A 25,546-nucleotide genomic window follows, 5' to 3' on the forward strand; every position below is an offset into this window, starting at 1 on the left:
TGATTCTAAAACTCACATTTGTGTAATGTACGAAGTTGAACAAAAAGTATGTATTTCCATTTTTTCATGTAGCAGATACATGAATGATATTTGAAATTCTATAACCCATATTTAACAGCAAAAATGGGAGACAAGAGACCAGAAAATTATTTTATGCATTTTCTCAGTGGATCATTCCTCTCAACTGATTTTTATTTCTGGGATATAAAAACCACTTCAACAATCGTTCTCAGATGATCCCTCCTTCTGTGATAACTTGGAAGACTTCTACCCACCCACCTCTACCAGACCCTAACACATTTCAGAAGTACTAAAAGAGTGTGTGTTTGATTTCCCCGAGACATTTTTAAACGCTCTATTCCAACACCAGCATTTTTTTTTTAATGCAAGTAGCCTGACCTATTTCTAACAGCTACATTTAATTCTAGATTGCAAGTTCAAATTTGGACCCAAGAAACCAGCTCACTCAATTGAATAAACATTTACTGAATGCAGTGTACTAGGCCCGGGCAGAAAATTAGTGATGACACGGAGAGAATCCTGCCTCCAAAGTGTCCCAAGCTAGAGGGGAACAAAACTCACATAAATAAGATCATAACATAGCCTACACAAGAGGTTCTAAATTAAACAACAACAACTTGAAGATTGGAAAAAACTTGCCAAATAGTGGCTCAACTTACCCATTTTCTGCCAGAGGGAGGACTTCTCAGCTACTAAACCAAAATGCACTTACCCTTCACTATATGATCAGCCAAGAGTTGCGCCTGGGATCTGGGGCTCCTTGATACTGCCACCTCCACCTGCATCCTGGGACTGGGGCTAGGATGAGCCAAGTAAGACACTGGCCTTAGTACAAAAATGTAAAGCAACCAAACTCAGCAATCAAAACAAACGTCTTATGCAATATTTTTTTTAGAAATTCAAAATTAATACAACAGCATTCATGAAGAGCAGAATGTCAAAATTTTAAATAAAGGCAGGATGAGCAGTCCTGATTTCTTTTTTCTTTTTTGCTTCAGGCTCCGCTAGGATTCTGCAGGGCATTCCTTCACCCCCACCCTCCACATGTGGCCAGTGGTACATCTCATCTTCAGAAAGCTAAGTTTTCTGATATTTAGAGCTCAGATCAATGAAATGATTGTTAGTGGGTGATTGACAATGGGGTGCTCTGACGTAGCTGATCACCTGACCTCTGGCACCCACAGCAAGCTTCACCACACACGGGAGAAACGCGACGGTGTCCTAGGTACGACACGGTGGGCACTGCAGGACTACACGTGAAAACGTCATAGAAGGACTGGCTTCAGAGCTTCCCTAGTTTGGATTGGCTTTTAAAGTCGCCGAGATGGCGGTAGCTGTTGGTAACGGAACAATGAACTGTGGGGCTGGGTTGGGTGGATGGTAGGTGCTGCTCGCCTCCCTGGTGCCCTGATGGCCTGGGACCTGAACCGTCTGCCCCGCATCTCCCTGCACTCTACGAGCCTAGTCAGGGCTCCGGAAGTTGCCCTCGAGATCAGCCGCAGGGTAAGCGTCACCCCCTTCTCCGGGCCACGACCCCCCCCCCCCGGGTCCCTGCGCCAAAGCCCCAGCCAGCTCAAGGCTGCCCCTGGGGTCGGCTGGAGGGGGTGGGACAATGGCAGACCCCCGGCCCTCCACTGGGGCGAGAAGTCTGTCAGCTCCAGGGTAGGGTTTGGGGATACCTCTGATCCCCGCTGGTGGACTTAACGTGAACCTTTTCTGGCTTACCACCTGCCGCATATGTAACAATGGCCGTTTAGAGATTAGATAATAAAGCCCTAAATTTGGAGTCTTGACTCTCCCACAAATATAAATAACCCAGAAATGCCGTTCCCCTAAAGTGCAAGTGGACACATGGAGGAGGAAGGTTTCTTTGATGAGCAGTACAAGCAGCGTTGAGGGCAGTTAAGATCGAGGCTTCAAGAACGCTTGAGCGGGAAAAGCTGTCAGAATTGTTGGCCACAGGAGCTAGCCAAGGGCTGAAGAGTTCTAGGAAGTGTCTGGGGAGCCTTGGGGCTGCCCTGTAACTCAAGGCTGGGGCTTCCGTAACGATCTGAAAGCTACTCACACTGAGTCCTGATGAAGCTGCGGTGCGTGTGGGTTGCATGCAGCTATAGGAATCTATCATTGCAGGACCTGAGACAGCAAAGAGAATGTTTTCTTCTATAGATTTTCATACAGACTTCACTCTTCTGGGCTTTTATAATCCCACAGTTTTCAAATACGTTTTTTTATCTAGATCCTCAGGAAACGGGCAAGGGAGGAAACCTCTGTTCTCCCTGTGCCAGAATCATCCACACCCCACTTCCATGTTGGATTGTGTTTGGTTCCCTGTTTGGTTAGTGAGTTAATTTGAAATCTGACTGACCCCCCCCGTGCCCCCCCAATCAGACAACTCTAATTGTCCGAATTCAATACCTCTTCTGAGTAATATCCTCTACTCCCCTACACAACACTGCAGATTCAAATTCTACCTTCTTGAAATTTGCTTTCTGGGCTCCCACTGTGCTCTTGTTTCTCCTTCTAACTTTGTAACCATCCCTCCAAACCTCCTTCCTTCTGCTTTCGCAGCTTGACTCCCTACTCTCTCTAAATGTGTACACTTCCCAGAGATCGAACCGGGGTCCCACTCCCTTCTGTACACCGACCTGACTGGCCAGGCTGTCCATTCCCAGCCTGATGCCTCTGCTGAGCTCCTCTCTTCCACCAGCAGCTTTCTGGTGGACGCCTTGACCCGTGTGTCTCACCAGGACCACAATTTCAGCGTTTCCAGCTGAATTCATCTTCCCTTCCAAGTCACTTCTCATCACCATATCATCACATTAGCATCACCACTTGTGACTTTGCTCGCCCTTATTCTCTGCCCCATTATTTGCCAGTTTCTATCAATTGTCTCTGCACACCCTCTGTCACATCTGCTCACTGCTCCTTCCCACTTGCCACTCTCCTGGCGCCTTGCCTTGATCGACCAGAGGCAGCCTTGCTTCCTGTCTGCAGTTCTCTGGGCACCTCAGCCCATCATACACGTTGCTGTTGCAAAGTTGAGGCCTTGCTGCGTCAAAAGATCCATGGGACCCAGGTGTGCATAGACAGATAAACAGAAAAGCAAAATGTAGTGTATACCTACAATAAAACATGATTCAGCCTTAAAAAAGAAGGAAAGACTGACACGCACTACAATTTGGATGAACCCCGAAGACCTTATGCTGAGCTAGATAAGCCAGTCTCACAAGGATAAATACTGTCTGATTCCACTTAGATGGGTCACCTGGAGTAGTCAAATTCACAGAGAGAGAAAATAGCAGGGTGGTTGCCAGGGATGGGGGAGGTGGGGGGAAGAGGAAGGGGAAAATGGGCAGTGAGTGTTGAATGCATACAGTTTCATTTAGGGAAGATGAAAAACTTCTGGAAATGGATAGTGGCCATGGTTCCACAGAACTGTACAGTTAAAATAGTAAATTCCGCATTCTATATATTTTACCACAATAAAAAAAATAGTTCAGGGAAAGAATGCTTGTTGTGCTCATTTAGATGAAAGGAATATGCTGCTCGTGAAGTTGTATGTTGATTGGGAACTGCAACTGCTCCACCACGGATTCACTGAAATTTGAAACTTCTTGGCACGTTTTTGGGTTCTTTGGTACTTTGACATTAATACTTGTTACTAGATTCATATGAAATTTTTGGTTGGAAAAAAACATACCATGATAAAAAGCTGCGTAAATAAATAATTATACCGGGGATTTACATATTCTGCTGAAAGTTTCAATTTCCTTTTTTATCTCTGAATTTTCAAAGTTTGACTTAAATCCTTAAATATTCATTCCATGGCTAAAATTTTCAAAATTTGTATTAATTTCTGAAGACTAACCTAATAGGTGCTTATTTTAAAATATTCAAATATTATTTTTATTTTTGTCAAATAATTATTTTTAAATGTATTGCTCAGAACATGAAAATCCCACATGATTTCAAGTGATAATTTTATTAACAATTTGGAGTGTGTGCATTTTGTATGCATATAAATGTCATTGGTGGCACAGTTGGTTAAGCTACAGGCTAAGGTCATGATCTTAGGATCGTGAGATCCAGCCCCACATGGGGCTCCACAGTCAGCACGGAGTCTGCTTGAGTTTCTCTCTCCCTCTCCGTCTGCCCTTCCCACTTGCGCTCTCTCTCTCTCCCTCTAAAATACATAAATAAATAAAAAATAAGTGTCATTGGTAACAAAAATAGTGTTAGACATATACCATCAATGGCATTTTTACTTTTGGATGTGTAGATATCTGTATCTATATATTTTTAAGCTACTACACAGGATTCTATTGTGAAGTTACATGTTAATCTAACCTATATTCCCATTAATGTGAGGTATATTTCACAAATGTAGATAACATATGCTGAGATAAACAGTGAAAATCAAATCGTGTATGTGTGCACACGCACGCCCTGCTATACTTTGGAGTGCTGGATGTAGAATGGCAGGATCAAGTTAAAAGCACATTTATAACTTTCATAGTGGTTTGCAAAGTTTTAATTCTACTTTGACTGGTCTTTGATATCCCAAAAACTTTGACACAGCTGAGATTGACTGTGTATAGTAGAAGCCGATAGTTTAGATGTTTAAGTTAAACCATCCAGACCCAGATGTGGAAGCCTCCTCCAATAGGCTTTTTCCAAGCCCTAAATTCATCTTGCTCTTTATTGAGTCACAAAATACCCTGATGGAAATGCCTCCACCTGAGCCAGTGAATTCTCTGAGCCCCAAGATTCAGCTTGTGTGAGAAGGTAACAAAGGAAGTTTGGGATACAAATTAGCAGCGACACTTAATCCCTGATATATCTATCTTTCTCACTTCTTTTGATATGTGTTCATCCCATTAAGTAATCTAACTTTTATTAAAAGTCTTCTACTAAATAACAAAACTCTTGTCAAAATTTCATCAATCACTTGCTGACATCACAACCTCACCCCGCACAACAAATTCCAACTGAAATTTGGTCACTGTTTTGACTCTGATAATTACGTTTGTCAGATTCCAGTAGTGCAACAATTATACTTCCCACTTTTATTGTGTCTTGTTAGCTTTAGTCCTTCATGGCAAATTATAGATGGGCTTTAATTTTTCCATATCATCTTAGGCCATGTGGCTTGTAAATGTTATTTTGTAATCTAGCAAAGGCTCTTAAGAAGAAAAAGCAAAGCGCTTAAATTGCTATGGTTGCATTTGTATTTTCAAAACGAAGCCTATGGGAATGAAAATTACTCCCCAGCTAAAATTCCCACGGTGCAAGTATGTTAGTAACTGGTGAAAAATGAAGACACGGTTCCTTTGCAAAGAAAGGGAAATGACATTTATTCACTGATGCATTCGTCTGACATTTATTGAGAACTCAGTGTCAAGCACCTATATGATAATGTGCATTGTATCTTATACTCCACCTGCAATCATGATACCAAATATCTTCCGTAAATATGAATTCTTCGTGTTTGAAAGAACATTTAAGAATATTTAAAGACCAAATCACTTTGCCTCATAGAGAATCGAAAACTTGTTTTTGGTGCATATGGACACATACGCATTTTTTTCTCTTTGATTAAAAATTATTTACACATCTGTGCCCAGGCTTAAGGATAATGAAATTCAACCACAAAAATGATTAAATAGTATATAATTGTAGTGTTGGAATTTATCAGTTTAGAGTGGTTGCCTCCATATTCACCTTTCTTTTGATCTTCTTGTAGACGTTATTGTTATTGACTGCAAATGTCTCCGTATTTTTGCTCAGTGGAATGTGGCTTGACAGATTAATTATATGTTATCAGGCAGTTGAAGATCAACTAAAGATATGTGGCTTCAAGAGGGATGCTGATGTCTTTGAGCTGTTCCTTTCTCAAAAGTAAGTGTACTTTATATAAGAAGTAGAAGAGCATCATATTATGTTTCACAGATTCAAATGTTCTTTTTTAAAAAAGATTTTATTTATTTATTTGTCAGAGAGAGAGAGAGAGAAATAGAAATAGAGAGCAAGCCCAAGAAGGGGGAGCGGCAGGCAGAGGGAGAAGCAGGCTCCCCCCTGAGCAGGGTGCCTGATGCGGGACTCGATCCCAGGACCCTGGGATCATGACCAGACCTGAAGGCAGACATTTAACTGACAGACACCCAGGTGTCCCAGATTCAAATGTTCTTTTCCATTGTTTTCCCCAAGGGCTGGATAGGCAAGTACCACACTCTAATTACTTTACCATTCATTGGTGTCCACGGTCTCTATTAGAGAGGCAAGATGGAAATGGATAAAAACAAAGATTATGGAGCCAGGCTGAGTTTGAAGCCCAGCTCTGTCTCTTCCAGCTGGGTAATCTTGGGCATGTCATCAACCTCCCTGTTAGGGTTGTCAGGTTTAGTAATAAAAATACAGTAAGTCACATGTGAATTTCAAAGAAACAAATGAATGTAATTTTTCTTTAGTATTAAGTTTGTCCCACACTTCCTTGGGTTTCTCTGAAATTCACATGTAAATGGGTCTCATATTTCATCTGGCAAGACTCCTGCCTGAGTATAGTCATGCTCTCTTCGTCACAGGGTTGTTAGGTGAAGATTAGGTAAGTTAGTAGGAGATAAAAGAGGGCCTGGTACACAGTAAGCACTCAATGAGCATTAATACAGTTAATAATATTATTATTAGAGAATAATGGCTCATTATACCCCTGCATTATAATAATAATCCTATGATACTATACCCCGAGCCAACAACCCCTGTACTATTTTACTAGTAAGTAGGAAACCTTCTGCTTATGTAACAACCTCCTCCAACTCCCCAAGGTGGCAGCCAGTAAAGTGGGTTCTTCTCCTGCAGAGCAGTCACAGGGCCTGAGAAAGAACCCAGGGGTAAGAGGAAAAGGAAGTTATGGGCTGGATGGGACTCTGCCACCACAATTTTTACTTGCCTACAAGTGACATCTGTGCAGCTAGACTTAGCATTTAATAACAATGACCCTATTCCTACTCTTCTTTCCCCCCTTTCATGCCTTTTAATCTCTATGAACTCCATGTATGATTTTAAAATAGGTTTGACATATTTCTACTCACATGTAAACTTTGGAACTCAGCTACTCTTTTTCTTTTTCTTTTTTTGGAACTCAGCTACTTTCTAAAGAAGATGTCCTACTTTATCATTGAGGTTAATCACTTTATCTCTGGTGATACGAGGAAATCCTTTATTAATACACATATTTCTTTTGTTATGTGTATATACATATATACATTTTCAGATTCTAAGTGTGGAGAAAAATATTTATCTTGGTAACAGTCCTGAATCTCTTGGTAGTAAGGGGAAAAATAGCTGGCCAATTTAAGATTTTTAAAAATATATATTTTAGAATGGAACAGGTATGGTAGATAATTCTGAAACACTTATTTTTTTTAAGATTTTATTTATTTATTTGAGAGAGAGAGAATGAGAGAGAGAGAGCACGAGAGGGTAGAGGGTCAGAGAGAGAAGCAGACTCCCTGCGGGGCAGGGAGCCCGATGGGGGTCTCGATCCTGGGACTCCAGGATCATGACCTGAGCCGAAGGCAGTGGCTTAACCAACTGAGCCACCCAGGCGCCCTCTGACACACTTAAAGTCACTCTTTGAATCTTTCTACGGATAGTTTTAGAATAACAATACATATTTTATGTGGTCAAAAGATTGCAACTCTAAGCCTTTCATGATTTTAACAAGAGTACACTGCAAGGGTAAGTAGAGAACGATAAGAAAAGCTTTAAAACACTAGAAAAAAATTAGAAATATTGATCCTCTGATGGTGGGGAAATTAATGGTCTTCTCCAGTGAAAGACAATACATTTTATATCCCAAGAATACTAAGTTACCATTTAATCCATCCGGGTACAAAAAAAAAAAAAAAAAAAATGTTTCTCAGTCCAGACACCAATACACTGGGTAAACTAGGTTATTTGCCTGAGTCTCTGTTGCCCTGGGTGTGTGTGTGTGTGTGTGTGTGTGTGTGTGTGTGTGTGTGTGTGGAGGGAGAGATCTTGTCAAACATCTCCTTGAGTAATCATGGAGAACATATACAATGATGCAGACATACTATTGTCAGCACGAGTCATTGCCATCATTAGTCGAATTTCCTCTTTGTCTTCCATCAGTGTCACCTTGAAATGCAACAGCCCATTATTGATTTCGAACAGGTTTATGTGCAGAACTAACCCTTCTGACCTGAGTTAAAATCCCTTTAAAAGGGAATCACTTTATTACATTATGTAAATAGCTGGAAATTCAGCATCAATCTCACTAGTACAGGAAAATTAATGACATTAATTTGACACAGGTGATATTTCAAAGTATTAATGTATTAAAATATCTTTTCTGGGAAATCCTTGGGGAAATACTCTAAGTGGGGCTTGAGTTTCTCTGCTACCACATAATGATTGTTTTATTTTTCACGGGAACAGATGAAGCCAACGTATTATCTTTTTTGCCCAATGCAATAATTTAGGTGTATCAGGATCTAAATGCTTCTTCCCAGAAATAGGCTACATATCTACAGTGAGAGAGGAGCATGCATTATGTGTATAAGTCTCCTATTAGAAGTTGCTTTGGAAGAGTCTGGAATATTTCGTTGTGCCAGAGGAACGCTCAAAGACTAACAGTACCTGTCTAAAGGACGTGTAGTCTGCTTGAAGTCTTTTGTTTGGGATAATTTGAGAATTAAAAAAAAAAATTGGAAAAGGATTAAGAAAAAGCTTCAAATACAAGTAGGGTGGGAAAGAGAAAGACTGAAAGAGGAAGGGGAGGGCTGGATTTTTTATTGAAATCGCAGGTAGTTAACATACAGAGTAATATTAGTTTCAGGTGCAGAATTTAGGGATTCCTCACTTACATAAAACACCCAGTGCTCATTACAAGTGCCTTCCTTAATACCCATCACCTATTTAAAAGAATAACAGCTAATAAGTGTAAAAAGAATGAGAGCATGGGAAAAATCAGCATTGTATAATCCCAAATCTTCTGACTGAGCAAGGACCATCAGCTGAAGCGAAAGTGAATAAGTGGTTGGGGCATGAGACGTACACATGGTCGTCGGAGGTTTGCCCCACAGATTACTTCTCAGTGACAGCATTTGTACCCTTACAATGAAGAGACTTGGCAGACGCAGCCCAAACCAAGGGGCTGACCTTCCTTCCCCAAGAGGGTGGGACAAAGTGACATTACTTGCCGCCTCCTGTGATGCAGTAATCACCACCTTTGTTCCTGAAAAATGGTCCACCTTGAAGTTAATCATGAGGAAGCAAGCAGACAAACCGGGAACGTAAGACATTCTATCAGACAACTGTCCTGGACTCTTCAAAAAGTCAATGTCAAGGTAATAAAAGGAGAGTATTCTAAACTTAAGGAGACTCAGGGATTATATCAACTGAAATGCGATGCATGAATGTCAATGGGATTCCGGATTGAAAAAACACAAACTATTAAACAACAACAACAACAACATGAGGACAACAGGGACAACTTGAATACAGAAACGAATGTCAGATGATATTTTTGAATTCAAATTAATTTTTAGGTGTGATAACGGTATTGTGGCTATGCAGGAGGATGTCCCTGTTTGAGGGATATGCTTGCTGAAGTATTTAGGAGTGAGAGCCCTAACGATAAGTCTGCAATTTATTTTCAAATGATTCAGCAAGAAAATTATCAACCAATACGTACATACGTTACATAGATAAGAGAGAGTGACCTAAAGTGTGGCAAAATATTAAACATTATGAGGGCTACACAAACTTTCATTGTATTATTCCTTCAACTTAGTTTTGATATCTTTCAATATAAAAACGTTGTTGAAAGGGGTTTCTTTCATTTAGAAATATTGTTTGCATGATTTAAAAAGTATGTTTTCCTAAAAAGTTTTCCTTAAAAATTTCATAAAATTTTCATTAAAGTATTTCAAAAAAATATCAGCTCCTCAGTATCCCGAAGTTAAAAAAAAAAAAAAAACTTGTGAAAGGATGTTGCCACAAATGAGTTAATATATATAACATTGATGAATCTTAGTATTGGTGAAAGGCTTGGAAAACTGCCTGGCACAGAGGGTGTGCTCTCTAAGTGTTTGATGCATAGAGACATGTACGTATACATACCTGACCCGGGCACAGTTTCTGCCCTGAGAAATAAAAGAGATCTGAATATTCGAGCCCACAGCAATCAAGGACCAACTATCCTCAGGGCTTTGCCCGATTTGCTGATCACTCCCCCAAACCACCCCATGCCTGTCCCTTTGCTGAGAAAGCAGCATCAGCGACAAGATTCAGGATCACCTGCACAGTTCAAGAAGGATGGTAATATTTTGACTCCATATTTAATAAACAACAAGGGAAGAATAAAACACTTCACCTGGTCTCTGTCTCCTGGCACACGGTCATTTACACATCTTAAATACAACGTGGCCAAGATCTGGACGAGCCCAAAGTAACAACCTTGCAGACGTTGTCCAAGTAGGAGCCAATAGTGTTTTGACATTTAGGTGCAAATCCAATGTCTTCCACACTTTTCCCCCTCTGCCCTGACCCCAGTAAAATCTTTTTTTTTTTTTTTTCAAATTAAGGTCCCAATAAAAGTAATCATAATGAGGTGTAAATTTCTAGTAATGTGATAAAGTGTTTCCTTCAGTATTTCCTTTAAACTGGTTGACAAAAATCTTAATCCAAATGAATAAAGTTTTAATGATGGTATTTCAGAAATGAGTAGGTAGATGTGCCAACAATTTTGAAAGAACAAAGAGAGGCATTTCCAGTTATTCCAAATCCTACTATATAACCTACCTTACCCATGAATAAATTAATTGTTGCTAATGTTTACTTTTTCTTTCCTTTCCAGGGATCTGACAGAGGTCATTGATCTATCTAGGTTTAAAAAATTAAAATACTTATGGCTACAGCACAACAAGGTAGTGTTATATTTTATCTTTAAATAGCTCTGTAACTAAATCACTATCTTATTCTCATGTTTATGATGGAATTAATCTTAAAAGTATTAATATTTTGTACTCCCAACTTTAGGTAAGAAACTTTAGACACACACACACATACATATACTACTATATTGACTAGCACAATTTGTGAGATGGTATCAGATTGCAACTTTACTTTCATCTCTCCTGTCCTGTCAAAACTGCCCAGTGGAGGTTATTTCTTCCTGGACTCCTGGAAGGAAACTTTGACAGTCTTAGTGACTTTTCTCATCTCTCTTATGTAATTCAAAATCTTATAGTCCACTGGAGTCCTTGTCATGGTTCCAGTTCAGAAATGAGAGTGTCAGGGCTCCTGGGTAGCTCAGTTGGTTAAGTGTCAGACTCTTGGTTTCAGGTCCAGTCAGGAGCTCATGGATCATGAGATTGAGCCCCGAGTAGGGCTTCATGCTCAGCGGGGAGTCTGCTTAAAGAGTCTCTCTCTGCCCCTCCCCCCACTTGCTAGCTAGCATGAGTGCTAAAATAAATAATAAAAGTCTAAAATTAATTAATTAATTAATTAATTTTTTAAAAAGTCTTTAAAAAAGGCAATGAGAATGTTTAGGAGAGTATATTAATTCACTTTCAATCTTCATTTGTAAATGAGACATCTCCCTACATCCCCTTGCTTATCCAGCTGGGGTTGACTGCAGGTGCCTTTTTCATTAGCTAGGAAGGTGTACCTGGTTGTTTTCCTCTCCTTTCCCTCTCCCCAGCCTTACCCAGGGTTGATATGGAATGAGGAGGTGTGGAGGGAGGGCTGGAGAGAAACAAAGTTCTTAATCTGATCTGTACCATCTGGTACTAACAGATCTTCAAAGTCAACTTCTTTTCTCTCAGTGTATTATTCAGAAGTAGGTTTCTTCAACTCTAATTCCTCTTCGCTGGCCACTCCTGACTTCCCCTCCCCTTTTATGCCAGTCGTACCTACAACTGACAGTCCCCGGGCTGTGGCAGACTACTCTCTTGGGTGGGATTCCTTGTAAAGTAATATGTTGTAAAGTAATATGTTGTAAAGATCAATATGCCTTCCATGGCCTGGCATGCACTTTCCAGCACTCACACACCTTTGTCCTACTGTCAGAAGCCAAGGGGGGTGGTTACCTCCCAGCTGCTACCCAAGCTGATCTAGTTTTCTCAGGAACTGCCAGACACTAAGCCAACATGTCCCCAACTGCAGGGAGCTCTCGTCAAGGTCACTGAGTATGGCCTTTAAAGCTTCTCTTAGAGGCTAAGGTACAGGAGGCGATGCCCTCCCACTGCCTCCCCTATAGTGGGTGTCTGACTGGGGCTCCAAGTTCCCTCCAAGGCAAAGAACAGGGCTGAACTAAAATGCAAACCCAAACAATCATTAGAGTTAACTAGTCAGTTGGTTATTCTCAACTTTCAAAAATTTGACATTCCAACAGCTTGTATTTTTGTTCATTATAAATTGATGATCCAGTCTGAACATTTTGAAGTTAGACTTTCCAACACTAGTTGATTAGAAAGAAATAATTTCACTTTTCAGCAGTAGTCTGCTTGTCAACAGTAGCCCAGACTCACAGCCCTGAATCCCTAAGCAGCCATGTTTATAAAAGCATTGCAATATTACATGGCATTTTCAGTCTTCTTTTTTTTTTTTAACTGACTAAGTGGGAAATGGAAAATGAAAGTGCTTTTCGTATTAAGTGTAAGCATAAGTCTCATAAGCTTGAAATCATTTCTAGAAGAACAAACGCAATTACCTTCAAGACCCAGGCGACTAGCAACTGAAATGGAAAGTGCACGCACCACTTAAGGGCACAGAAGTTTAAAACTCTTTTAAACACCCTGCCAGAAATTATCCTGGGTCACAGTGTGTGACCTCTGATTAGAAAAAGATGGAAATCATCAAAAGCATGGCACAAATGACTAATCTTTGTTTTCCCCGTGTGCCTCTTGTGAGGGTTCAGTTCTTAAGGAAAGAACATGGGGGAGATATAATTAGGATTTTTAAAAATAATTTTTGGCTTTTGGTAGTAAATACCATCCCATCTCCAACCATTGAATTTTCATACACAGATACATTATGTACATAGGAAGGGATTGTATATGCTGCCAACTATTTCACTTTCTTCTGTTTCTGAAGGGCAGTGGGTGGGGAAGGAATGCAACAAGAGGCTGAATTCTCTTCTTGTGCTTGGCTCTTTCAGTTCAACAAACTATATTATTTCCAAAATCATCATCACTTAACTTTGTTCTTTACAATAACAGACTTATTTAGTTCATAGAACGCTGAAAGGATAAGCTATCCAAAATAAGTTTTAAGTGTTACTTGGGTAAGTAAAAAAGCTCATGTGGGTTTTCCTATTGGTCAGTAACTGACTGGTTGCTAAGCTGCCTGAGTACTCACACTCCAAGAAAAATTAAAGTCTTAGGGCACTTGGGTGGCTCAGTCAGTTAAGCGTCTGCCTTCGGCTCAGGTCATGATCCCAGGGTCCTGGGATCGAGCCCTGCATCGGGCTCCCTGCTCAGCGGGGAGCCTGCTTCTCCCTCTCCTCCCCGCTTGTGCTCTCTCTCGCTATGTCTGTCACTATCTGTCTCTCTCTCTCAAAGAAATAAATAAAATCTTTAGAAAAAGAAAAATTAAAGTCTTATTCAGAATCCCAAACTCTGGTGAGCATGTTAGATATGATAGTACTTCACCAAAATTCATATGTAAAAATTTGATTATTACTTTTCTTTAAAATCGAGACAGCACTAGGATCACCACTAAGAAGTCATTATACCAGCATAGAAATGGTGTGGAGAAATATCGTGAAAAACATTAACATTGACATAAGAATGTAAATATTTAGAATTGCAACATTTTGTTAACAATGATCTGAATTTGTGATCAGCATTGTTCTTAAACTAGTGAATATCTTAAAACTACCCTCTATCTGGGAAAAATGAAGGCACAAAGTAGTAAAATGAACCCATCTTTGTTGTTTATTCATTTATTCCATCAGTAATTTTGTTGAGGTGTATGTACTGGATATTATTGGTTGTCCATTCAATATCTATTTTCTCTTTTTACCTATCCAGCAGAATCTGGATTTAGGTTTTGGTATATATGTCTCCTTTTTCCTCAGGTAGGTGACCCTATCCCCAGTTCCAGGGAGTGGATCCTGAACTGTCTAAGCCATTTAGTATAGTCCCATCATCCTTGTGAGTAGCTAGTCGATGAATGGGAACATATCCCAATTATGGGAATAGAGACATAGCATCTGCATGGAGGTTTCACGAGGGGTTTCCTCATTCCTAAAAGCAAGCACTAGAAGAGAGGTCCTTCATTTCCCTGATGTTTTCTTGCCTGGATATGAAGCAGGAACCATCCCATCAGCTTGAGAATGTATGTGACATTTAGAAAAAAAGCACAGCCCAGAGAATCATTGCAATACTAAGAGTGAGGCTCTCACAACCTCTGGACCTCTTGGTATGTGAGATAATAAAGGTTCTCATTTATTAATGGGCCAGTTTGAGTCGAGCTCAGAAATTACCTGGAGCCAAAAGCCTCCTATCTGATGTGGCCTGTTCTGTACTTGCATTAGGCCATTGATAGAATATATAACAATAAATGTGATGGTACCTGTTCTAATAATAAAATTAAGGGCAGACGGAATGGCTGTGCTTGTGGTGAGGGCAGAGCATTTGCAAACTGCCTGGAATGGAATGCCAGAAAGTAATAGTCTTGGGAAGGCAATGAACATAGTTTGATGTATTTGGAACCTAACATGCTAGGAGCGGAGGCACTTCTCCCCATTATTACCTAGTGGGTGATCAAACTGGAGCTTCTGGTCTGACCCTGGACTAGTAGATGAAGTAAGTACAAGTTGTTTCCAATGTCCCAGCCTTGCTAGATTTGCTCAGGCAACTCTGGTTCCTTCAGGATACTCTCTGAGGGCTTACTTGCTCCTTGTACTGCATCGTCAGTCGCTAGTTCTGCATCACCTCCGTTTCTGGGTCACCTTTTGCTTGGCTCCCCTCACAGAATCAGTGGGAGGCAGCTGCTCTTAGATGCATATTGACTGAGGCCTTCTAAAGGCTCCCTTCCTTGTCTCATCTTCCAGTAAGCCTGACCGAGGGAATTTTAGGTCACCATCAATCCTTTCCAACCTTCCACGAGAAGTAGAGTGACTTGCCTTTAACACTACAATTTCAAATCGTCTGCTCATTTGATCCGTTTGTGTTTGGGCTAATCACCTCAAAAATTTTCTTTTACACATATTCAGTAATGAACTCATAATACTGGTGCCACAATGCTGTTATCCTTTCATTTCTGGAAGAACTAGCAGTCCTTTGGTATATTGCATTTGGCTCAGATTAGAAGAAGCATTTGATTAGACCAAGCAACAGTCCAAAATGGAATCTGAGTTTCTGCCATGTAGCAAAGGCCAAATAGGTGACAAATTTTACAAACCAAATTCAAATAAAAATACCTCTTCTGGCAAAGTCATTGTTTTTAAACTTCATCATCTAAAAAATCATTGAAATACTTATTTATAATAACATGTTCCATACTAACTGACCAGAGAATGCTCTGATTAAAATAAACAAAATCACTTTAAGAAAGATCCTGGACTCATTCTTCTATGCCACTAAGATATGTTACTGTTTCCCAAGATGAAACCAGAGAGAGAGACAAACCATAAGAGACTCTTAATATCAGGATACAAACTGAGGGTTGCTGGAGGGGAGGGGGGTAGAGGGATGGGGTGGCTACGTGTTGGACCTTGGGGAGGGTATGTAGCTATGGTGAGTGCTGTGAATTGTGTAAGACTGATGAATCACAGACCTGTACCCCTGAAACAATACATTATATGTTAATAATTTAAAAAAAAAGATATGTTACTGTTTCCTATCTCCTAAGCAGTCAGCACATATTGAGAATTTGGTAAATAGCACAATTTTGTATGTATTAGAAAGGAACATTGATGTACAAAATTAGCAAATCACAATTTAAAAAATGAAATAATCTTTTTTAATGTGCTATGTTAAATAGTTGTAAAGAATTCTTTGATTTACTACTTTTTTCCAAGGACCTTTTACAACATACATCATGAAATTTTAGTTGGTTCCTTCAGTAAGGTTTAGGTATCTACATATTTATTTATTCATTTATACATAACATACTTTGGTCCAAAAAGCGATTTAGAGCCACACAAATCCCATAGTAGAGCACAAGAGCTGTTAAAGAATAAAATGAACTAGCATGCATTCCACATAATTTGGGCTCTTACATGTTTCTGTTGCCTCAGGGCAACATTAATTCTATCCTTTATGTCAACTTTGTTGAAAGAATGATATTTTGCCAAATATTTAAAACCTCTTCAAAAAAAGTAAGTCAATATAAATAACCTAAATAAGGCTTCACTGCATGCTTGTGAAATTCATAGATATCTACACTATATATCTAGTTATGATTTAAAATGATTTAACCTTAAAATAAGGTAATAGTAGTACTCATACCTCATGAGTTTGTTGTGAGGATTAAACAGGTATATATTTGATATATATATACCACCGAGAAGATGTTAATTTTAAAATATTTTGAATAGAAAATATTAGTAGTTTGAGCAATGGAAAATTTTAGATTGAGTATTGGAAAATATTCTATATGCCAATATATACAATTTTAGTTGGTTCCTTCAATAAGGTTTGGGTACATATATATTTATTTATTCATTTAATACCAAATATATCTTGTTCTAAAAACAGCTTAGAGCATTTGAAAAATTAAATTATTTTTAAGGTGCTATTTTAAATATTTGTAAAGAATTTTTTGAATGGCTACTTTTTTCCCAGTAGCTTTACAACACATATTATGGAATTTTAGTTGGTTTAGTATATGTATAGTACTTTGCCGGACATATATGTTGAGAGATGAGTTTTCTATTTTTTCCCATTTTATGCCAAATATTTTTGGATGTATTTTATTTGATTTTGTTTTAAAGATTTTATTTATTTATTTGACAAAGACACAGTGAGAGAGGGAATGCTAGCAGGGGGAGTGGGAGAGGGAGAAGCAGGCTCTCCGCTGAGCAGGGAGCCTGCTGCGGGGCTCGATCCCAGAACCCGAGGATCATGACCTGAGCCGAAGGTAGACGCTTAATGACTGAGCCACGCAGGTGCCCCTGGATGTATTTCAAGCATGATTTTTGGTGAAAGACATTGCTGAAATAGTAGAAAAAATAATTTATAGAGTATTTTCCATTACTCTTTAACAATATTTTCCATTACTTCAAAGTATGTTCAAAACTAATGTCTTCTGGTTACTTTATATAGAGGTTCCTCTATTTTAATGAACCCAATTATGATGTACTATATGACAGTTTTTGATTTGAGAATCAGACAGACTTGGCTTTGAATCCTTGCTCTGTTACCTTGAGAAAGTTGTTTAACTTCGCTGAGCCCAGTTTCCTCCTAGGTAAATAGGGATAAAACAAGTAACACAGGTCTATTGTAAGCATCATATTAGATAATGTCTGTGAAGCCATCTAGCTAGGGGCCAACTGATAACTAGCAATTAATCAGTATGACTCTCCCCTCTTTCCTTGACTCTAAATCAGCAGTTCTGAACAAGAAGTGACTTTGCGTGCGCACGCACACACGCGCGCGCGCACACACACACACACACACACACACACACACACACACACACACATCTTTCCCTTAAAGCAGACGTATGCCAATCTCCGGAGACACTTTTGATTGTCCCAAGTGGAGTGTGTGTTACTGGCATCTAGTGGGTAGAGACTAGATTTGCTATTAAACATACTACAATGAACAAGACTGCCCTCCCAACCCAACAAAGAATAATCTGGCCCTACATGTCAATAGTTAGAGAGGTTGAGAAGGCCTGTTCTAAAAGAATGCCTCCTTAATTTTAAATTCATGCTGGCATATTTTTTTCTCCACTAGTACCTCAGGGGCTACCTATAAGAGCTTTACATTAAATGGAAGTACTCTCAGGTCTCTCTCTCTCTCTCTCTCTCTCTCTCTTTAAAAAATAATGGTTAAGTAATAATCGCTCTTGTTTACTGAGCACTTGTGATGTCCGAGCCCTGAACTAAAATAAATGTTTTGTGAAATGTCACATTCAGTATAAATCCTATGGTGATCCTTCAAATTAATAGTGTAGATTTTTCTAAATGGATAATTATAACACTATATATATTTTATATATACCATTTACTTTAACAATGGCTTGAGTGTCAGAACAATCAGCATGTCTTCCAGTTCTCATTCCTAGATGTTGACTTCAACAGCTTGCTACACTGCAATATCTATTCAGTCCTGTGAATTCTACCTTGGAGCTGTCTCTCAATTCCCTCTACTTTTCTTCTCCCGCTGCAATTACTCTCCTCTGGAACACCACATAATCTTCTGAGTTAGTGTAACCCCCTTCTCATTCAACTCCTGCCATTATACTTACTCTCCCTTCTAAACCATGTCTTCCTTGCTAATTTCTTTCTAAAATAAAATCAGACAGTCAAAGTCCTCTGCACAAAATCTTGTAATAGCTTCCAGGGTCCTCATGAACTAGCTTTATCTCTTTCCACTCCATTCTCCTACCCATCTCACCCAACAAACTGTGCAGTCTTAAAACCCCAGTAAGCATGGCCCAAAGAATATTAATGCTCTTGGGAAAACCATGATTCTATAATCAAGATGAAACTATTGACTTTATTAGTATTCTTCATGTGTTAATAAGTAAGGCAAGAGAAATTAAACCCTTGAGTAATTAGAAATGTTCTGTTGGTGTGTGTTCGGGCAGGAAACTGGAAAAGAAGAGAAGAAGTCATGGTTTCGGCCAGGGTTTGTTGTCTATACTTGTGTCAGGTGTGGCCATCATTCGATCAGGGAGTGGTGAGTGGAAGGAAGGATGGAAGGCAATGAGTTGCCGTCAGGAGGCCAGGAGGAAGAGGAGAAAGGGAGAAAAAGGCAATTGGGGCCCCCGCACCCTCTTTGCGTCGCATGGTCTCCTACCTGGGAGGAACGTAGTCACTCTCGTGATGTAAGAAAAGCTGTGGGAAATTGCTGGTGGTCCTCCTGCATGAGGGCTGACATAATTGGTTGCAGATGAATCTGTGAAATGATGAGATAAGCAGCACACGTGCCTTTTATAGCCTCATAATTTGTGAATATTGCAAACGCACATTAAAGAAAACGCATTAAAAGAAATCAGTTTTGAAACTTTGCATACAAACCTAAAATAGCTTTTCTGAGCTATGTCTCAGGACTAAAATTTGAAATAAATCCTCTAAATTAGATGCATCGGCATCTATCTGAATCAATCCATGGAAGGCCAAAACAGTTCTACTTAACTGATAACAATAATCGCTATAAGCTTTAATAAACACCTAAAACTAGTTTATAATCATGAACATATACTTCTATATAGGAAGTACTAAGCACATGGTCAGTAACTACTTAATGGGAATATTCTCCCTGATAGATCCTGTATTAGGTAGAAAGATCGTCTTATATTTAACTTACTTGCTGCTTTTAGAAGATACCTGACCCACCTCTATGGCTCTACCATCCTCATAACTCAAACAAATTGTTAAACTGTATAGAGGTTGTAGAGTCAATATATATATATTTAAAACAGAGTTCTCTTTGCGGAGTAACAGTCACTTCTGACCCTCAGTCTAGAGTTGAAGACCCCGTTTCTTATATACGGTACTTAATGATTCATTTGGGGAATTTTCTAGACTGCTTTTGACTATTTGCAGTTCATAGAACTAAGTTTCGAATCTAATCTTAAAAGTAAGATGTGAGGGGCACCGGGGTGGCTCGGTCGATTAAGCATCTGCCTTCGGCTCAGGTCATGATCCTGGGGTCCTGGGATCAAGCCCTGCATCGAGCTCCCTGCTCATACTATATCCCAGAGGAGGGGCTCCAACCCAGGATCCTGGAATCATGACCCCAGCCAAAGGCAGACCCTCAATGACTGAGCCACCCAGGCATCCCTTTGGGGATGTTTTTAAATTTTTATTTATTTACTTATTTGAGAGAGAGCACATGCACATGAGCAGGGGGAGGGGTAGAAGGAGAGAGAGAATCTCAAGCAGACTCCCCTCTGAGTGTGAGCCCCGAGCTTGGTCTTAGGACCCTGAGATCATGACCTAAGCCAGGCGCTTAGCCAACAGAGCCACGCAGGCATCCCTCAAGCATGGTTTAGTATGCCCTGTTGGACAAGGGCTGATGCTTAAGAATGATTGGAAACGTGGGATGCCTGGGTGGCTCAGTCAATTAAATGTCGGCCTTCAGTTCAGGTCATGATCCCAGGGTCCTGGAATGGAGTCCCACATCGGGCTCCCTGCTCAACAGGGAGCCTGCTTCTCCCTCTGCCTGCCACTCCCCGTGCTTGTGCTTGCTCTCTCTCACTCTCTCTTTCTCTGACAAATAAATAAAATCTTAAAAAAGGGGGGGGGGTGCCTGGGTGGCTCAGTTGTTAAGCATCTGCCTTTGGCCCACGTCATGATCCCAGGGTCCTGGGATCGAGACCCGCATCGGGCTCCCTGCTCACCAGGAAGCCTGCTTCTCCCTCTCCCACTCCCCCTGCTTGTGTTCCCTCCTTCGCTGTCTCTCTCTGTCAAATAAATAAATAAAATCTTAAAAAAAAAAAAAGATCAGAATTGTACCAGGGAGAAAGTCATGCAGGCAAGAGAAGGCATCACTCCTACACAGATGCAGAAATGGCTTCAGCATTGAGGAGAAAGCCCCTGGCACATACCAGTCCCTAAATAATGTGTGATGCTGAGTTCGTGGGTATGGGGGGCCAGATCTACTGCCAGGGGCAGAACTGTGAGAAGCAAGGTTAGAGCAAAGGGGTGAGGCCAGATTACAGAGGCATCTAAAACTATGCAAGAAGTTTGGGAGAGACAGGATGAGAGGTTTGTCTTCAATTAGCTGTAACATCCTTTTCGTCGCAATGCCTTCAAAGACAATCCAGATGGAAATTCATGGCCAGACCAAATGGTCAGAAATCATCATAAGAGCAAACATCAAGCTTCTATGATCTTATTATAATTTTATAAATATATATATATACTCACATTTATTTATAGATATATAGATATATATACACATATAATTACTATAGAAAGTATATTATTCTCTTTCATTTTCAGCTCCAGGGAATAACATTTTTAACTAGAAACTATTGTCTGGTAGAGCTGTATCTGAACAACAATGCCATATTTGACATAGGAGGTATGTCTTAAATGGTTTCTGCTGATTTAATAGATTTTCAATTGAGTAATAACTGGTAACTATCGTACTGCTAATGGTATGCAAAAATCTGTTTGAACATTTCTGTTGAAAATATGTGATGAAATCCATTTTTTAAAATGTCCTTATTTACACTTCATTTTGAAAAATGTGCTTCAGATTACAGTGTTAATGTAATATTGTCATGAGCCTTATTCAAAATGTAAAAGAATCTTTTTTTTAAATAGAAGTTTTGCCATTCTCCTGCACAGTTAGACACAAAGTGGGTATTAGGGAAGCAAATTTTAATGATATTTGGGAGCATTAATAAACATAACTTTATAAGTGGTCTTAATGTTTTCAATGGCTATAATTTTTACCAGCCAAATTCTTTCTCTTTTCACTCTGAGTTAATTTTACATGTGTAACTATCTCTAAGTCGACAATTTCAAGTCAGGTACAAAAGTACATGATGTACTAGGATCATGATATAAAAAGAGATACAGCACAAAACATTTGCTTTAAATATCATGTATCATAGAGTCAAAATGTAAATTTTACGATCCACCATGATTCTATGTACCATGGAGAAAGAAAATCTTGCCAATTGAACTATGATGTGGCTATTGTAAAGACACAACCCACTTTCATTTCTGTTAAAAATGTGCGAATATGTGAAATTCAGAATCAACAAAAGTGATATGAATATGTGGCTTCCTGTTGTGTAAAGAAGATATTAAGCTGAGCAATCTGGGAGAAGGTATTGAGTTAAGTGAGCAATTTTTCCCTTGATTGGCCTTATGAATCTAACACTGACAAAACAAAACACAACAAAAAGAAGAGTAAGGAAAATAACCCCTCCGAAATCAAACAAAAAAAAATCATTGCTACAGAGAAAAAAACAGAAAACAGTAATAGTGGAAAGAAGTTGGCTCTACATGTCCACATCACACTCAATTATTCGAATTCTTGTGCTTTGTTGTATTCTTAATGATAAATCACATTATTCTTAATAATGACTCCTTGTACCAGCTGAAATGTATTCTTTGCTTTTGTTTAGTTAGCATGTTTAATTAACATTAAAAAATGTTTAAAATCTTGTAAAAAAATGTCTTTCAGGCCTGCACTCTCTGCCTTCATTGTACTTACTCCTGCTACACCACAATGAGCTAACAAACATTGACGCCACAGTGAGGGAATTAAAGGGGATGCCAAATCTGAAGATCCTAAGTATTAGTTTGTTTGTTTCTATGGCCATAAGTTAAAATAGTAATAACACAGGGCGCCTGGGTGGCTCAGTCGGTTAAGCATCTGCCTTCGGCTCAGGTCATGATCCAGGGTCCTGGGATCGAGCCCCGCATCGGGCTCCCTGCTCAGCGGGGAGCCTGCTTCTCCCTCTCCCACTCCCCCTGCTTGTGTCCCCTCTCTCACCGTGTCTCTCTCTGTCAAATAAATCTTTAAAAGAAAATAGTAATAACACAGAGGACAGGTGTCATTTTTTAGTTTAAAATCGATCAATGTTTATAACGAAATACTTATTCTTTTTTTTTAAAGATTTTTTTTTAATTTATTCATGAGAGACAGGGAGAGAGAGAGAGAGAGAGTGAAGCAGAGGGAGAAGCAGGCTCCCAAGGAGCAGGGAGCCCGATGTGGGACTTGATCCCAGGACCCCGGGATCATGACCTCAGCCGAAGGCAGATGCTTAACCATCTGAGCCACCCAGGCGCCCCGAAATACTTAAATATTCTTGAAAATAAGACTTAATCTTACTCTCTTTTAAAACATGTTGTTGCAAGAATAACAGGTGGAAAAAATGTTTTGAGAGATGACATGGCATGCCAAAGGGAAGTGACGAAAGCAACAAAGTTTTACCTGTTTAAATCTGTGTGTTTGGTTTTATCTCAGAAGTAAGTTTTAGCACACATTCTGTGATTCCATTTACATGACATGTCCAGAATAGACACACCTATGGAGATAACCACACTGAGCACTAACTATTTTTAAATACATTCTTGTTTGTCCAGGACTGGAGGACAGAGGGGACTGGGGGAGCCATAGCCGAAGAATTAAGGGGCTGGGGGTTCTTCTAGGGGTGATGAAACTGTTTTACAATTGACTGCAGTGATGGTTGTGCATGTCTTCAAATATACAAAAAACATGAATTATATACTTACAATGGGTGAATCATGTGGTATATGAATTATATTAATAAAGCTGACACCAAAAGAAAAAAATTAAGTTTTTTTAAAGTTTTCCAGTGGGTAAACAGCAAATTTTATTCATGTATATTGAATCACACCCAGCAAGGAGGTGACCTACATAGTGGAAGAAAGTGTGAAATGGGTTGGAAAAATAAATAATACAAAGTTCTTGCTCAATAAGCTTATAATCTTGAAGGGTAAATAACCCATGCACGATTGCAACAGAGGATAAATGTTTCTGGGTGTACCAAGGGAAAAGACACTCAGACCGATGAGTGGGTTTCCAAATTTGAGAGTTAGGAGACTTGTTTATATAATGTCATGAAATAGATGTGGTTTTTTTCCTATTCATTTTCTATTCATTTCTCAGAATTGCCTGAAACAATGTTTTGAATATGTGCAAACTGGTGTTGATGGTGAAGGTTCTGATCAGATCGATACATAGAGTAATTATAGTTTTCATATGCTTTCAGTGCTAATCAGGAACATCTACTGTGCTGAGGAAAAATGACTCATGTGCTTATACGTAGATTGTTCAAACCCAAATATTAAAATTATACCAAGTTCATGGGAATTCCATGTTTTTTGTTGTTGTTGTTGTTAATCTAAAATCGTGTTGATTTTTCCCTTTGGAAAGAAGTTGGAGACAGATATTCACAAACATACAATAATCTGAGTTGATTCCCACATCCCACTCTCCCCTCAGCATATCTACTCAGGCCAGAAACTGGGCAGTTGGTTGAGACCATCCACCCTCCCTCACCGTCCTTACTCACTCACTAGTTACTATGTACCTATCACCAGCCTTTCTTCTCTGCTTCCCCCCATTTAAATGGGTTTTCATTATCTCTGGTTACTTCCCATCTCGTTCTTCTCAGAGCACAAGTCCAAGGGGCGCATTTCTATTGACTACACGCAAGATGATGTCCCCTGGAGCTGGCAACATGGCCGCCTTGCCACCTTAGACATCTTTTAACATGCAAATAATCCCATGCTTATTTTTGAAACGTGGTAAGGTCTATGAAAGACTCAGGACTGGCCCGTGTACTGGAATTACCTGGCCCTTGTGTGCTGAGCAAACACTTCTGTGATGAAAAGACTGACTATGCTAGATCTGGAACTCTCATGTATCTTCATTTTTCCATAAAATGGGCTACTAGCTTGCTCTCAGGATCACCTCAAATATTAAGCTAACTCTGTAAGACATGTTTTTAAAGAGCATTTCTTGACATTAATGATATTTTGAAGCAACGACAAAAACAAAAATGGTTTTACTGTGGATTATGTAAATTAGATGATGAATTAAGATGCTCACAAACTAGAAAGTCTGCTAAGTAGTAAATAGATTTTAACAATGTAACTGACATTTGAAACAATAATCGTTATAACAACAACATATTTGAATGTCTTTCCTGTTGAGAAAATGCTTTCTTATTATAGTCTCATTTAAATCTTCACAGCAATCCTATGATGTGATTAGAATGATTTCCTCTTGAGTGGTGGGAATGCAAATCTCTGAGCTTTAACCAAACGACTAAGAAATGTCGAAACTTAAACGCACGCCTTGTTTCTTTGTTTCACATTTATTCATTCACTTGTTTAATAAATATTTATCATTTATTCATTCATTCAGTAAATATTTATCATGCATTCACTACGTCACACTCTAATACATGGGGACACAGAAGTCCCATGGTTTGCGGTTTTATAACTTTCAGCCTAAATACTCTTAGAGAGCTGAAGGAGCTTGATATGAAACTAATTGGATGATGTGCTAAATGTAAGAACTCAATAATTTGAGCAAATTTATTTTACAATACAAGATTTGGAAGTTAGCAATCAAGGTTGTCCTATCATAGTCAACAGGATTATGCCCTGAACGAAGGTCCCTGGCCCGGGAGTGAGTGGAGTCTGAAATCCAGTCCATGCCTCCCTTGTTAAGCGTGTGTGCACAAACACAGAATTGTGTCAATCCTGAGGTGGGGTACAGGAGTGCCTTTTCTAGTTTTCTGAAAGGCTGTTCTGCCAGCCTGGTATTATAATGTCCCTATCATTACTTGTCACAACAGTTTAAGTGACCTCTACTTAAAATCA

At 39.4% G+C, this 25,546-nt stretch overlaps 1 protein-coding gene across 1 annotated transcript in view; it reads left to right on the top strand.

Moving 5' to 3' along the window:
* The first annotated feature begins 1,398 nt into the window (after positions 1-1,398).
* Positions 1,399-25,546, top strand: part of LRRC72 (leucine rich repeat containing 72) — a 44,492-nt gene continuing 20,344 nt past the window's right edge. The window contains exons 1-5 of the mRNA XM_028119932.2: positions 1,399-1,524; positions 5,846-5,919; positions 10,901-10,970; positions 21,173-21,254; positions 22,371-22,481. Of these exons, the coding sequence (XP_027975733.2) occupies positions 1,399-1,524; positions 5,846-5,919; positions 10,901-10,970; positions 21,173-21,254; positions 22,371-22,481 (463 nt within the window). The remainder of the gene's footprint in view (positions 1,525-5,845; positions 5,920-10,900; positions 10,971-21,172; positions 21,255-22,370; positions 22,482-25,546) is intronic.

The sequence above is a fragment of the Eumetopias jubatus genome, unplaced genomic scaffold, assembly GCF_037043125.1.
Source record: "Eumetopias jubatus isolate StellerSeaLion01/CBP00866 unplaced genomic scaffold, mEumJub1_p1.0 scaffold_14, whole genome shotgun sequence".
Lineage (NCBI taxonomy): Eukaryota > Metazoa > Chordata > Mammalia > Carnivora > Otariidae > Eumetopias > Eumetopias jubatus.